General features: G+C 46.0%; 1 protein-coding gene across 4 annotated transcripts in view; it reads right to left on the bottom strand.

The window, feature by feature from the left end:
- LOC137333960 (transcriptional regulator QRICH1-like) overlaps positions 1-12,624 on the bottom strand; it is a 60,464-nt gene that overhangs the window by 17,780 nt on the left and 30,060 nt on the right. For all 4 annotated transcript variants that reach the window (XM_067998330.1, XM_067998328.1, XM_067998331.1 and 1 more), the window contains 3 exons: positions 11,307-11,461; positions 1,478-1,592; positions 710-818 (listed from right to left, as the gene is read on the bottom strand). In XM_067998330.1, coding sequence (XP_067854431.1) covers positions 710-818; positions 1,478-1,592; positions 11,307-11,461 — 379 coding nt within the window. The remainder of the gene's footprint in view (positions 1-709; positions 819-1,477; positions 1,593-11,306; positions 11,462-12,624) is intronic.

Below are 12,624 nucleotides of genomic sequence, written 5' to 3' on the forward strand. Positions count from 1 at the left end.
TAGACTCTCAGCTTCATTTTTTTTAATATCAGGAAATAAATGTCACAGATTAGCTGGAGGCTCTATTTTAAGAAGGAGCAAGGTAAGCAAATTGGATCATCATCAACTCCTGTTAGAACAGGAGCACAATGGCTAAAGTGGGAGAATTATTTTAGTTCACTACCCAGCTTAGCATTAGGAGAAAAAGGAAAACTGCTGGTTATAAAAATGAAGCTTTTTTATTACAAGGATAAGGATTTCTATCAGGATTATTTCTGAAGTTTTCTGTAATTGCCAAGACTGCTAAAGGTTCAGCCAGTATCAGGCAAAGCAGCTGCAAGATATCATCCGATTCTTACTTTGTGTTCTTTGAAAATTCTTCCAATGGAGATAGAAATAGAAATAGCAAACAGGAAATCTTCAAACACTGCACCTTACTTACTAGAATAAAAACAGAAAATGCTAAAATACGCAACAGGCCATAGCATCTGAAAGCGAAAACTAGGGAATGTTTCACATGGGACCCCCACACTAGGAACAACCTCCATGTCTTCTCTAAATGCACGCTCTGACTTTGCAGCAGCTGTTTGCATAAAGGGCATCATTTGCTCATAACCTCTACGTTTATAAAAAGGCCTTGAGACAACAGTTTTACGGTTGAAAGTACAGAAATAAGCAAATACACAAGTATGAGGCATTTCAGGTTTAAGTAACTTAAAGGTGCACTCACTTGGTGTTGAAGAACATGAGTGTTGTAAGGAGGGTGGAAGGCGAGTGAGCACCAAGCTGCTTACATTCCCACAGCATTTCCTCCGTGATGTGACTGGGGATCATGTAACCTGTTAAACAATACAGTGCTAATACTTACTTTCACACAAGTTGACATTAACTATTTTGTGAGCAGCACTGTACATTTAATTGGTGACAGCGCTGAACGTCCAGCTAGGTTGTGAATACCAATGCCCGCCTCAGGTGTTAGATTAAGATTTTTCTCACTGAGCAAGTTCAGCCAGCTTTCAGTTCTCACGGAGAGCAAAGAACTAGTTAATAAAGGGGCCAATCAGGTGTTAAAATCAAATGTGTTTTATTTGAAACAAAACTTCAATAAATTCTAGCAGCTCCAACTCCCGTTAATCTCAATGTTCTGATGGTTAATGAGAATGCACCGTTTAGGTATCAGAGGTACACTGCAAACATAAAACCCAATTCTTATTTGACAATTGCAATGTTTTTACCAAACTGAGGTACACACGCACACAATTAACAATCCCCCAAAATCTGTAGTGCAGAAATTTAAATTTCAGTGCATTTGGGGGATAGCAGATGAAAACCTGAAAGCCCACAAACACTTGGATATGTCTTTTGGTGTCATCATTTTAGCATTAAGCATGTTTTAAAAAAAATAAAAACTACAATACAAATGTAGTTTAAAAAGTCACCCATCCCCATCGCATGAGTTACCTGATCAAGGAATACTCAGACTTAATCATTCACTTACCAAGTGAGCTGATCTGAGGTTGCCAATCCTTTAATACCTCCTGTAACCTCTCTGTGAACTTTGTATAGTAGATATCTGAAAATATATCATCTACTCTGCCATTTTCAAATAGGTACTGAAAAACAAAAAATAAAAACTTTGAAAATAAATGAGAAAAAGTTTCCAGTTTCAAAATGTTTGTGAAACAAATAAATCCAGCATTTAACACTTCCGCAATCCGTGTGAGAGGGTTTTGTTCATACAGAAACCAGCCACGTGCAAATCCTGTATTGTGCTTCAGATCCATGGAGCAGGATAAATTGACAGGGTGGAAGTAGTTCATGCAACACCACGTACTGATCGGTCAGTTATTCTGGGATGGTTTGGTTCCATTGGTCCCTTTCACAAATCTATTGCAAGACTCAGCTGCTGGGACTCTGATCCTTTATTCAGTTGCACAAGTTTTAAGGTAACCTTATCTAGTTTACAGCCCATCCCTCACCTCTGCCGTTATGATGAGCTTATGATCGTTCTACTGGTTTTTCAGTTTTATTATGCTAGTGTGGGCCCTGGCCAGAAATTCACTCTCCGAGGCTGAAGTCCATTTCTCCATCCCTTGTGGATCTTATAGTGACCTCCAATTTCACCATGTTTCTGCACACCTCCTGGCTCTTCATTCCCACGGAAATACCTCCAGCAGTGCATCTCTCTACCCTTCAAATAGCTTGTGGGCTCACTCGCCCTCCACACCCGTCTCCGAACCTGGACATCAGTTCGTTGATGCTCCATGCTGACTCCACGCCATCTACATCGACTTTATCCATCCACAGGACCTCTAACTCTGGACTCCCTCCTATTGTCTCTCTTCCCCATTTATTACCAGGACACATCTATCCTAATCTTGCTATGTAACCACACTTCAGTTTCCCTGCGTCCATTTGCGTGTCCGTTTTGGCTGCCACTCCAGGCCCATCACTTCTGTTTCCCTTCTTTTCTCTGTACCCCTCTCTCCTATCTTCATGCCTTTCATTTCTCCCCCCTTGGGTACTCTGAGGAGTGCTGAAGGGTTAGGGTAGAGATTTGTGGGTGCAACCTTCCTACTCTCCTGCCGCCATCCCAGGCTTGACTCCCTCTTAGATAAGCCTACAGCTTCCCTCTGTGCCTCTCTTGGCATCCTCCGAAGGGCCCTTGAGGCACTTGTCACTGCCTCCTTAAGGGCAGCAATCCCAACTGCCCCATCCCACTCTCTCACCGACCTGCCTGTGCGCTGGGGGCTAATCGTCCACATCTCCTTCCCGCCCCATTCACCCCACCCAGCGCAGACCCTGTGGACTCTGCCAGTGAATCATCTATCATCGCCCCTGTCCGCCTCTCCCTCCAGACTGTCTGTTCACTTGTGAACAAGGCCGTCGCCATCCATGAGCTTATTGTGGATGATTGCATCGATATCATGGCCTTGATGGCAACTTGGGACAACAGGTGATGACACCTTCCCACTTAATGAAGCTGCCCCGCCTGGTGAAATCTTCCACCACTTGTCTATAATTAAGGATAGGGTGACTGAACATCTTGAAAATTTTTAGCTGATCAGAGAGAGCCAGCATGGATTTGTAAAGGGTAGGTCATGCCTGACGAACCTGATCGAATTTTTTGAAGACTAAAGTAGTGGACAGGGAAATATCTATGGACGTTGTTTATAGGGATTTCCAGAAGGCATTGGATAAAGTCCCTCATAAGAGACTGTTCACTAAATCTGAAGCTCATGGAATTGAGGGCAAATTATTGACCTGGTTAGGAAATTGGCTGAGCAGCAGGAGACAGAGAGTAGGGATAATGGGTAGGTACTCAAATTGGCAGGATGTGACTATTTGGAGTCCCACAAGGATCTGTGTTGGGGGCTCAACTATTCACTGTATTTATTAACGACTTAGATGACTGGATAGAGAGCCACATATCCAAGTTTGCCAATAACACAAAAATAGGCAGCATTATAAGCATTGTAGATGGATGCATAACATTACAGAGAAGTATTGATAGATTAAGTGAACGAGCAAAACCATGGAAAATGGATTTCAATGTAGGCAAGTGAGAGGTCATCCGCTTTGGACCTAAAAAGGATAGATCAGAGTACTTTCTAAATGGTGAAAAGCTCGAAACAGTGGAGGTCCAAAGACACTTAAGGGTCCATGTACATAGATCATTGAAGTGTCATGAACAGGTGCAGAAAATAATCAAGAACGCTAATGGAATTCTGGCCTTTATATCTAGAGGACTAGAATACAAGGGGGTAGAAGTTATGCTACAGCTATACAGAGCCCTGGTTAAACCACACCTGGAGTACTGTGTTCAGTTCTGGGCACCGCACCTTAGGAAGGATATATTGGCCTTGGAGGGAGTAGATTAACTAGAATGAAGCCTGGACTCCAAGAGTTAAATTACAAAGAGAGGTTACAATCCAAGGTTGTATTCCCTGGAATTTAGAAGATTAATGGGATGATTTGATCGAAGTTTTCAAGATATTAAGGGGAACTGATAGTGTAGATAGAGAGAAACTATTTCCGCTGGTTGGGGAGTCTAGGACTGGGGAACATAGCCTAAAAGTTAGAGCCAGGACTTATAGAAGCGAAGTTAGGAAACACTTCTACACGCAAAGGGTGGTAGAAGTTTGGAGCTCTCTTCCGCAAACGGCAGTTGATACTAGCTCAATTGTTGATTTTAAATCTGAGAGATAGATTTTTGTTAACCAAAGGTATTAAAGGATATGGGGCTATGGCAGCTATATGGAGTTAGATCACAGATCAGCCATGATCTCCTTGAATGGTGAACAGGCTCGAGGGGCTGAATGGCCAACTCCCGTGCCCATGTTCCTATGCTAGCTCCGCCCAGACCGCTGTGGTGGCGGTGTGGCCTGTATCACCAAATCACACACCGTGGTCTGTTCCCCTACTCCTCTGGCACCCTGTCCCACCTCTCCTTAGAGAGCCAGGGCTTTAACCGCCCACCCAAATACCACGCCAAGTTTCTCACCGAGATATCTTCACTGCTGTCCTCCCTCAGCCTCTGCACCGAGTGACTTCTCATCCTCAGTGATTTCAACCTCCATCTCAATTAATCATGCTCCCTCTCCTGAGTTCACTGCCCTCCTATCCTCTCCCTCCATATAAACTCCCCGACCTATATTCATGGCCACCCCCTCGACCTTGCCATCTCACGCGGCCTCTCTACTCCAATCGTGTCAATCACTGATCTGGCCACCTCTGATCACTTTCCTACATCCCTCTCCACCCACATCCCCTTTCCCACTCCCAACTCCACTTCCTTCTGTGTGCCCCCCTGGAAAAAAACTCTCCCAAGTCACTTACAAATTCCCAACTGTCTAGCCTTTGGCCCTCCATACACCACGACATTTCCGCAGCTACCGATCTGCTCAATCACACCCTCACCTTCACCTTTGATGCCCATGTCCCCATTAAAACCATTACTCGCTCTCACCCTGGTCATTCCCCCTCGCACGGCCCTCGTCTCCGCTCCCTTAATTCCACAGGACGTAGACTTGAACGTTTATGGCAGACAACTGGTTTAGCCATTCATCGCCAGATCCGGCCGGATCACAACGCACTATCGGGTCCTGCTCTCCTCTGCCAAAACTGCTCACTATTCTAGGATCATCCTGGAATGCAAAGATAACCCCCGGCTTCTCTTCACTATAAACTGTCTTCTTAAACCCCTCTCCCCTGCCCCCTCCACCCTCACCTCCAACAAGCGTGAGGAGCTCATGGGCTACTTTATCACTAAGATTGAGACCTTCCATTCAGCTGCCTCTGCCATTTCCCTCCCTTCCCCCAGCCCACCGAGCCAAACTTCCCCTATGGTTCCCCCCTTATCTAGCCCTGATCACGCATCTTTCTCTAGTTTCACTCCTAACTCCCTTCACGGCCTCTCTGAGCTCATCCTGTCCACGAGACCCACCTCCTGCTCCCGCGACCCTATTCCCACCAAACTTCCCTTCCTGGCCCCCATGTTAGCTGATATCGTTAACAGTTCCCTCTCCTCAGGTACTGTCTCTCCCCCCAGCTTCAAATCTGCAGTCATCAACACCCTCCTCAAAAAACATTCTTGACCCCTGTCCCTATAAACCATCCCCAACCTCCCTTTCCCCTCAAGTTCTTGAACGTGTTTCGTCTCCCAAATCAGTGACCATCCTTCCCGCAACTCCATGTTTAAATCTCTCCAATCAGGTTTCCGCCCCTTCCACAGCCCTGAAACAGCCTTTAATCTCACAAATGACATCCTACGTGACTGTGACGATGGTAAACTATCCCTCCTCATCCTTCTCTACCTGTCTGCAGCCTTTGACACGGTTGACCACACCATCCTCCCCCAATGCCTCTCCTCCGTCGTCCAGTTGGGCGGGACTGCACTCGCCTGGTTCCATTCTTATCCATCCAGTCGTTGCCAGAGAATCACCTGTAACGGTTTCTCTTCCCGCTCCGTTACCTCTGGAGTCCCCCAAGGATCTACCCTTGGCCCCCTCATATTTCTCATTTACATGCTGCCCCTTGGCAACATCAGGTCCCACGTGTACGCTGATGACACACAGCTCTACCTCACCACCACCTCCCTCGACCCCTCCACTGCCTCTGATTTGTCACACTGCTTCTCCGACATCCAGTGCTGGATGAGCAGAAATTTCCTCCAACTAAACATTGGGAAGACCGAAGCCACTATCTTCGGTCCCCACCATTCCCTAGCCACCGACTCCATCCCTCTCCTTGGCCACTGTCTGAGGCTGAACCAGAACGTTCGCAACCTGGAGCCAGCAGGTATTGCAAGAAAAAGGAACTTTGTGTGGTCACACACTCCAACCCCTCACAGCATAAACTCTTTCATTGACACAGAAACATAGCAAATAGGAGCAGGAGGAGGTCATTCGGCCCTTCGAGCCAGCTCCACCATTCAATATGAACATGGCTGATCCTCTATCTCAATACCATATTCCCGCTCTCCCCATATCCCTTGATGCCTTGTGTTTAGAAATCTATCTAGCTCCTTCTAAAATATATTCAGTGACTTGGCCTCCTCAGCCTTCTGTGGTACAGAATTCCACAGGTTCACCACCCTCGGTGAAGAAACTTCTCATCTCAGTCCTAAGTGTCCTACCCCATATCCTGAGAATGTGACCCCTCGATCTGGACCCCCCAGGCCAGGGGAAACATCCTCCCTGCATCCAAGTCTGTCTAGCCCTGTCAGAATTTTATATGTTTCAATGAGATCCTCTCTCATTTGTCTAAACTCGAGTGAATACAGGCTGAGTCGACCCAATCTCTCCTCATACGACAGTCCTGCCATCCCAGGAATCAGTCTGGTGAACCTTCGTTGCACTCCCTCTATGGCAAGTATATCCTCTCTTAGGTAAGGAGACCAAAACTGCACACAATACTGCAGGTGTGGTCTCACCAAGGCCTGTGTAACTGCAGTAAGACATCCTCGCTCCTGTACTCAAACCCTCTTGCAATGAAGGCCAACATACCATTTGCCTTCCTAACTGCTTGCTGCACCTGAATGCTCGCTTTCAGTGACTGGTGTACAAGGACACCCAGGTCCCTTTGTAAATCAACATTCCCCTATCAACATTTAAATAATACTCTGCCTTTCCTTCCGAAATGGATAACTTCACATTTATCCACATTATACTGCATCTGCCATGTATTTGCCCACTCATTCAACTTGTCTAAATCACCTTGAAACCTCTTTGCATCCCCCTCCCACCTAGTTTTGTGTAGTCATCAAACTTAGAAATATTACAATTGGTTCCCTCGTCCAAATCATTGATATATATCGTGAATAGCTGGGGCCCAAGCACTGATCCCTGTGGTACCCCACCAGTCACTGCCTGCTACCCTGAAAAAGTCCCATTTATTCCTACTCTGTTTCCTGTCTGTTAACCAATTTTCAATCCATGCCAGTATATTACCACCAATCCCATGTGCTTTAATTTTGCACACTAACCTCTTATGTGGGACTTTATCAAAGGCCTTCTGAAAATCCAAATAAACCACATCCACTGGTTCTCCCTCATCTATTCTACTAGTTATATTCTCAAAAAACTCCAGCAGGTTTGTCAAACTTGATTCCCCTTTCATAAATTGGGTGGACAATTAAACAACCAACAGGATGAGGAGGCTCTGCAAACATCCCCATCCTCAATGATGGCGGAGTCCAGCACGTAGAGCCATAGAGTTATACAGCACGGATAGAGGCCCTTCGGCCCATCGTGTCCGCGCCGGCCATCAGCCCTGTCTACTCTAATCCCATATTCCAGCATTTGGTCCGTAGCCTTGTATGCTATGGCATTTCAAGTGCTCATCCAAATGCTTCTTGAATGTTGAGGGTTCCTGCCTCCACAACCCTTTCAGGCAGTGAGTTCCAGACTCCAACCACCCTCTGGGTGAAAAAGTTCTTTCTCAAATCCCCTCTAAACCTCCCGCCTTTTACCTTGAATCTATGTCCCCTTGTTATAGAACCCTCAACGAAGGGAAAAAGCTCCTTAGTATCCATCCTATCTGTGCCCCTCATAATTTTGTACACCTCAATCATGTCCCCCCTCAGCCTCCTCTGCTCCAAGGAAAACAAACCCAATCTTCCCAGTCTCTCCTCATAGCTGAAGCGCTCCAGCCCTGGTAACATCCTGGTGAATCTCCTCTGCACCCTCTCCAAAGCGATCACATCCTTCCTGTAGTGTGGCGACCAGAACTGCACACAGTACTCCAGCTGTGGCCTAACCAGTGTTTTATACAGCTCCATCATAACCTCCTTGCTCTTATATTCTATGCCTCGGCTAATAAAGGCAAGTATCCCATATGCCTTCTTTACCACCTTATCTACCTGTTCCGCCGCCTTCAGGGATCTGTGAACTTGCACACCAATTTTTTTTTTTAACCCCCTGTCTCTTCCCCACTTCCCACTGCCTCCCTCCCAGATTGGAGGGAGTGCAAAAGACAAGGCTGAAGTGTTTGCAACCATCTTCAGCCAGAAGTGCCGAGTGGATGATCCATCTCGGCCTCCTCCCGATATCCCCACCATCACAGAAGGCAGCCTTCAGCCAATTCGATTCACTCCACGTGATATCAAGAAACGGCTGAGTGCACTGGAAACAGCAAAGGCTATGGGCCCTGACAACATCCCGGCTGTAGTGCTGAAGACTTGTGCTCCAGAACTAACTGCGCCTCTAGCCAAGCTGTTCCAGTACAGCTACAACACTGGCATCTACCCGACAATGTGGAAAATTGCCCAGCTATGTCCTGTCCACAAAAAGCAGGACAAATTCAATCCGGCCAATAACCGCTCCATCAGTCTACTCTCAATCATCAGCAAAGTGATGGAAGGTGGCGTCGACAGTGCTATCAAGAGGCACTTACTCACCAATAACCTGCTCACCGATGCTCAGTTTGGGTTCCACCAGAACCACTCGGCTCCAGACCTCATTACAGCCTTGGTCCAAACATGGACAAAAGAGCTGAATTCTAGAGGTGAGGTGAGAGTGACTGCCCTTGACATCAAGGCAGCATTTGACCGAGTGTGGCACCAAAGAGCCCTAGTAAAATTGAAGTCAATGGGAATCAGGGGGAAAACTCTCCAGTGGCTGGAGTCATACCTAGCACAAAGGAAGATGGTAGTGGTTGTTGGAGGCCAATCATCTCAGCCCCAGGACATTGCTGCAGGAGTTCCTCAGGGCAGTATCCTCGGCCCAACCATCTTCAGCAGCTTCATCAATGACCTTCCCTCCATCATTAGGTCAGAAATGGGGATGTTCACTGATGATTGCACAGTGTTCAGTTCCATTCGCAACCCCTCAGATAATGAAGCAGTCCGAGCCCGCATGCAGCAAGACCTGGACAACATCCAGGCTTGGGCTCAGAAGTGGCAAGTAACATTCGCGCCAGACAAGTGCCAGGCAATGACCATCTCCAACAAGAGACATTCAACGGCATTACCATCACCGAATCCCCCACCATCAACATCCTGGGGGTCACCATTGACCAGAAACTTAACTGGACCAGCCATATAAATACTGTGGCTACAAGAGCAGGTCAGAGGCTGGGTATTCTGCAGCAAGTGACTCACCTCCTGACTCCCCAAAGCCTTTCCACCATCTACAAGGCACAAGTCAGGAGTGTGATGGAATACTCTCCATTTGCCTGGATGAGTGCAGCTCCAACAACACTCAAGAAGCTCGACACCATCCAGGACAAAGCAGCCCGCTTGATTGGCACCCCATCCACCACCCTAAACATTCACTCCCTTCACCACCGGCGCACTGTGGCTGCAGTGTCTACCATCCACAGGATGCACTGCAGCAACTCACCAAGGCTTCTTCAACAGCACCTCCCAAACCCACGACCTCTACCACCTAGAAGGATAAGAGCAGCAGGTACATGGGAAAAACACCACCTGCACGTTCCCCTCCAAGTCACACACCATCCCGACTTGGAAATATATCGCCGTTCCTTCATCGTCGCTGGGTCAAAATCATGGAACTTCCTTCCTAACAGCACTGTGGGAGAACCTTCACCACACGGACTGCAGCGGTTCAAGGCGGCGGCTCACCACCACCTTCTCAAGGGAAATTAGGGATGGGCAATAAATGCTGGCCTCACCAGCGATGCCCACATCCCATGAACGAATAAAAAAAAAAATCCATGTTGACTTTGTCTAATCCCATTGATATTTTCTAAATGTCCTGTTATCACATCCTTTATAATAGACTAGTATTTTCCCTACTACTGATGTTCGGCTAACCGGTCTGTAGTTCCCTGTTTTCTCTCTCCTTTCTTTTTTAAATAGTGGGATTACATTTGCCACCCTCCAATCTGCAGGAACTGTTCCATAATCTGTAGAATTTTGGAAGATGACAGCTAATGCATCCACTATTTCCATGGCTACCTCTTTTAGTACTCTGGGATGCAGATTATCAGTCCCCGAGGATTTATCGGCTTTCAGTCCCATTATTTTCTCCAGCACTTTTTTTTTACTAATACTAACTTGACCAACATTGGTACCTTTTCCAACACTCACATTTGACAACAATCAATTCTTCAGATATTCTTCATATTGAATGCCAGAATGGGACAGCATTTTTTTAAAAAATTCAGGACTACAGCGATTGCTGAGGGCTGTGGAGGCCAAATCACTGAATATATTTAAGAAGGAGCGAGATAGATTTCTCGACACAAAAGGCATCAAAGGGTATGGGGAGAGAGCAGGAATATAGTATTGAGATAGAGGATCAGCCATGATCATTTTGAATGGCGGAGCAGGCACAAAGGGCTGAATGGCCTACCCCTGATCCTATTTTACCATAAGACCGAGGCAGGAGCAGGAGTAGGCCAGTCGGCCCCTCGAGCCTGCTCCGCCATTCAATGAGATCATGGCTGATCTGATTTTTTACCTCAACTCCACTTTCCCACCCTTTCCCCATATCCTTTGACTCCCTTGCTGATCAAAATTTGTCTAACTCAGCCTTGAATGTATTCAATGACTCAGCCTCCATAGCTTTTTGGGGTAAAGAATTCCAAAGATTCACGACCCTCTGGGAGAAGAAATTCCTCCTCATTTCCGTCTTAAAATGGGCGACTCCTTATTCCGAGACTATGCCCCCTAGTTTTAGATTCCCCCATGAGGGGTAACATCCTCTCAGAATCTTGTATGTTTCAATAAGATCTCCTCTCATTCTTCTAAACTCCAATGAGTATACCTGTTCAATCTACTTCAATGAGTATAGACCCAACCTAGATAGAAACATAGATTTTCTATGTTTCTACGTATTTACACATCTGTCAGCTGGCTGTACCTTTTGTATGCAGAGACATACGTAGTACAGCATGTCCGGATCGTATGCCTCACCCTCCGGATTGCGAGCTTCTTTCAGCATTAGACACAGTCCGTAATTCAGTTCTGCTACTGCTGATGATAGAAGGTCCTCCTGGAATCGCAATGGCTGACGCCCTTGGAGGAGAGAAAACACCAGGGTTACCCAGCATATTTTATAGCTACAGTTTCTATAAAGTCGCTGTGCAAGATTGCTGAGATTACACGTCAGAGGCAATTAGGAATGGCTAGCAGGATATGCTGGGAATGGTTTTCCTTTAAACAAATTAATGCACAGAACAAAAACATTAGTTAATTCTTTTTTGGAAGTGCCAATTTCACATATCACCAAATGCTGACCCTGAAATAAAAGTGGAACATATTGCAAACACACAAATCTGTCACCATTTAAAAAATGAGAAAAAAAAGCAGGTTAACGTTTTGGCAGGAAGGTGTCTACCCAAAACATTGGCCACACACAAAAAATAGGCCCAAAGAGTCTTCATCTGCACAGCAACCCTTTCTCTTTACAGATTCTGCCGCACCAGTGTTTGCAACATTTTCTGTTTAGTTTTTTATATACAAGTCTCTATTGATTCTAATCGAGATAACAAAAAACAGCGATGTGCGTGCGAGCTATATCTGTATGCCCTGGATTTGCATCAATTTTTTTTGTTGTAAAATACCGTAGGGGAGCTAGCTGTTACGAGCCTTATAGTTCAGGACTGTGACCTGTGCACTCCTGAACAAAAAGCAACACACTTGTTATTCAGAGCAGATGAAATGGTGGGAAAATAGGGCAGGCCACGCCAGAGGGCTCGATAGAAGGGCCTGGAATGAGTCACTTTCCCCCACCCCACTCAGAGGTAGAAAAAGGTCGAATTAACCTAGGATTGCACTGGCACACGCTTCTAGAAAACTTGGCAGAAAGCCATAGCAGGCCTGCCTGCCTTCCCTGTACATTCAATGTTAATGCGATTTTAAAAAAACTGAGACAGCACCATTTTTTGAAGAAGTTTATGATTCATTTTCCCACTTGATTATTGGCTCCTATGAGAAAATACCTTCAATACTGAACTCTTCAATGACAGCACTGCTTACAGTTTTGGAAATACACAACCAATGCAAATGCCCACTAGTACACCCAATATTTTGTTTATCCCTACTTTGAGACATGCTTTCAAGACATTCTGCTCTGATGTAAAACCCTCATTTCTTTAATAGAATATACACCACGTACGCTAATTCAGTGAACACACCCAACATTCCAGCAGCTGAATCTCAGTGGCAGGCAGCCTCAA

The sequence above is a fragment of the Heptranchias perlo genome, chromosome 17 (assembly GCF_035084215.1).
Source record: "Heptranchias perlo isolate sHepPer1 chromosome 17, sHepPer1.hap1, whole genome shotgun sequence".
Classification (NCBI taxonomy): domain Eukaryota; kingdom Metazoa; phylum Chordata; class Chondrichthyes; order Hexanchiformes; family Hexanchidae; genus Heptranchias; species Heptranchias perlo.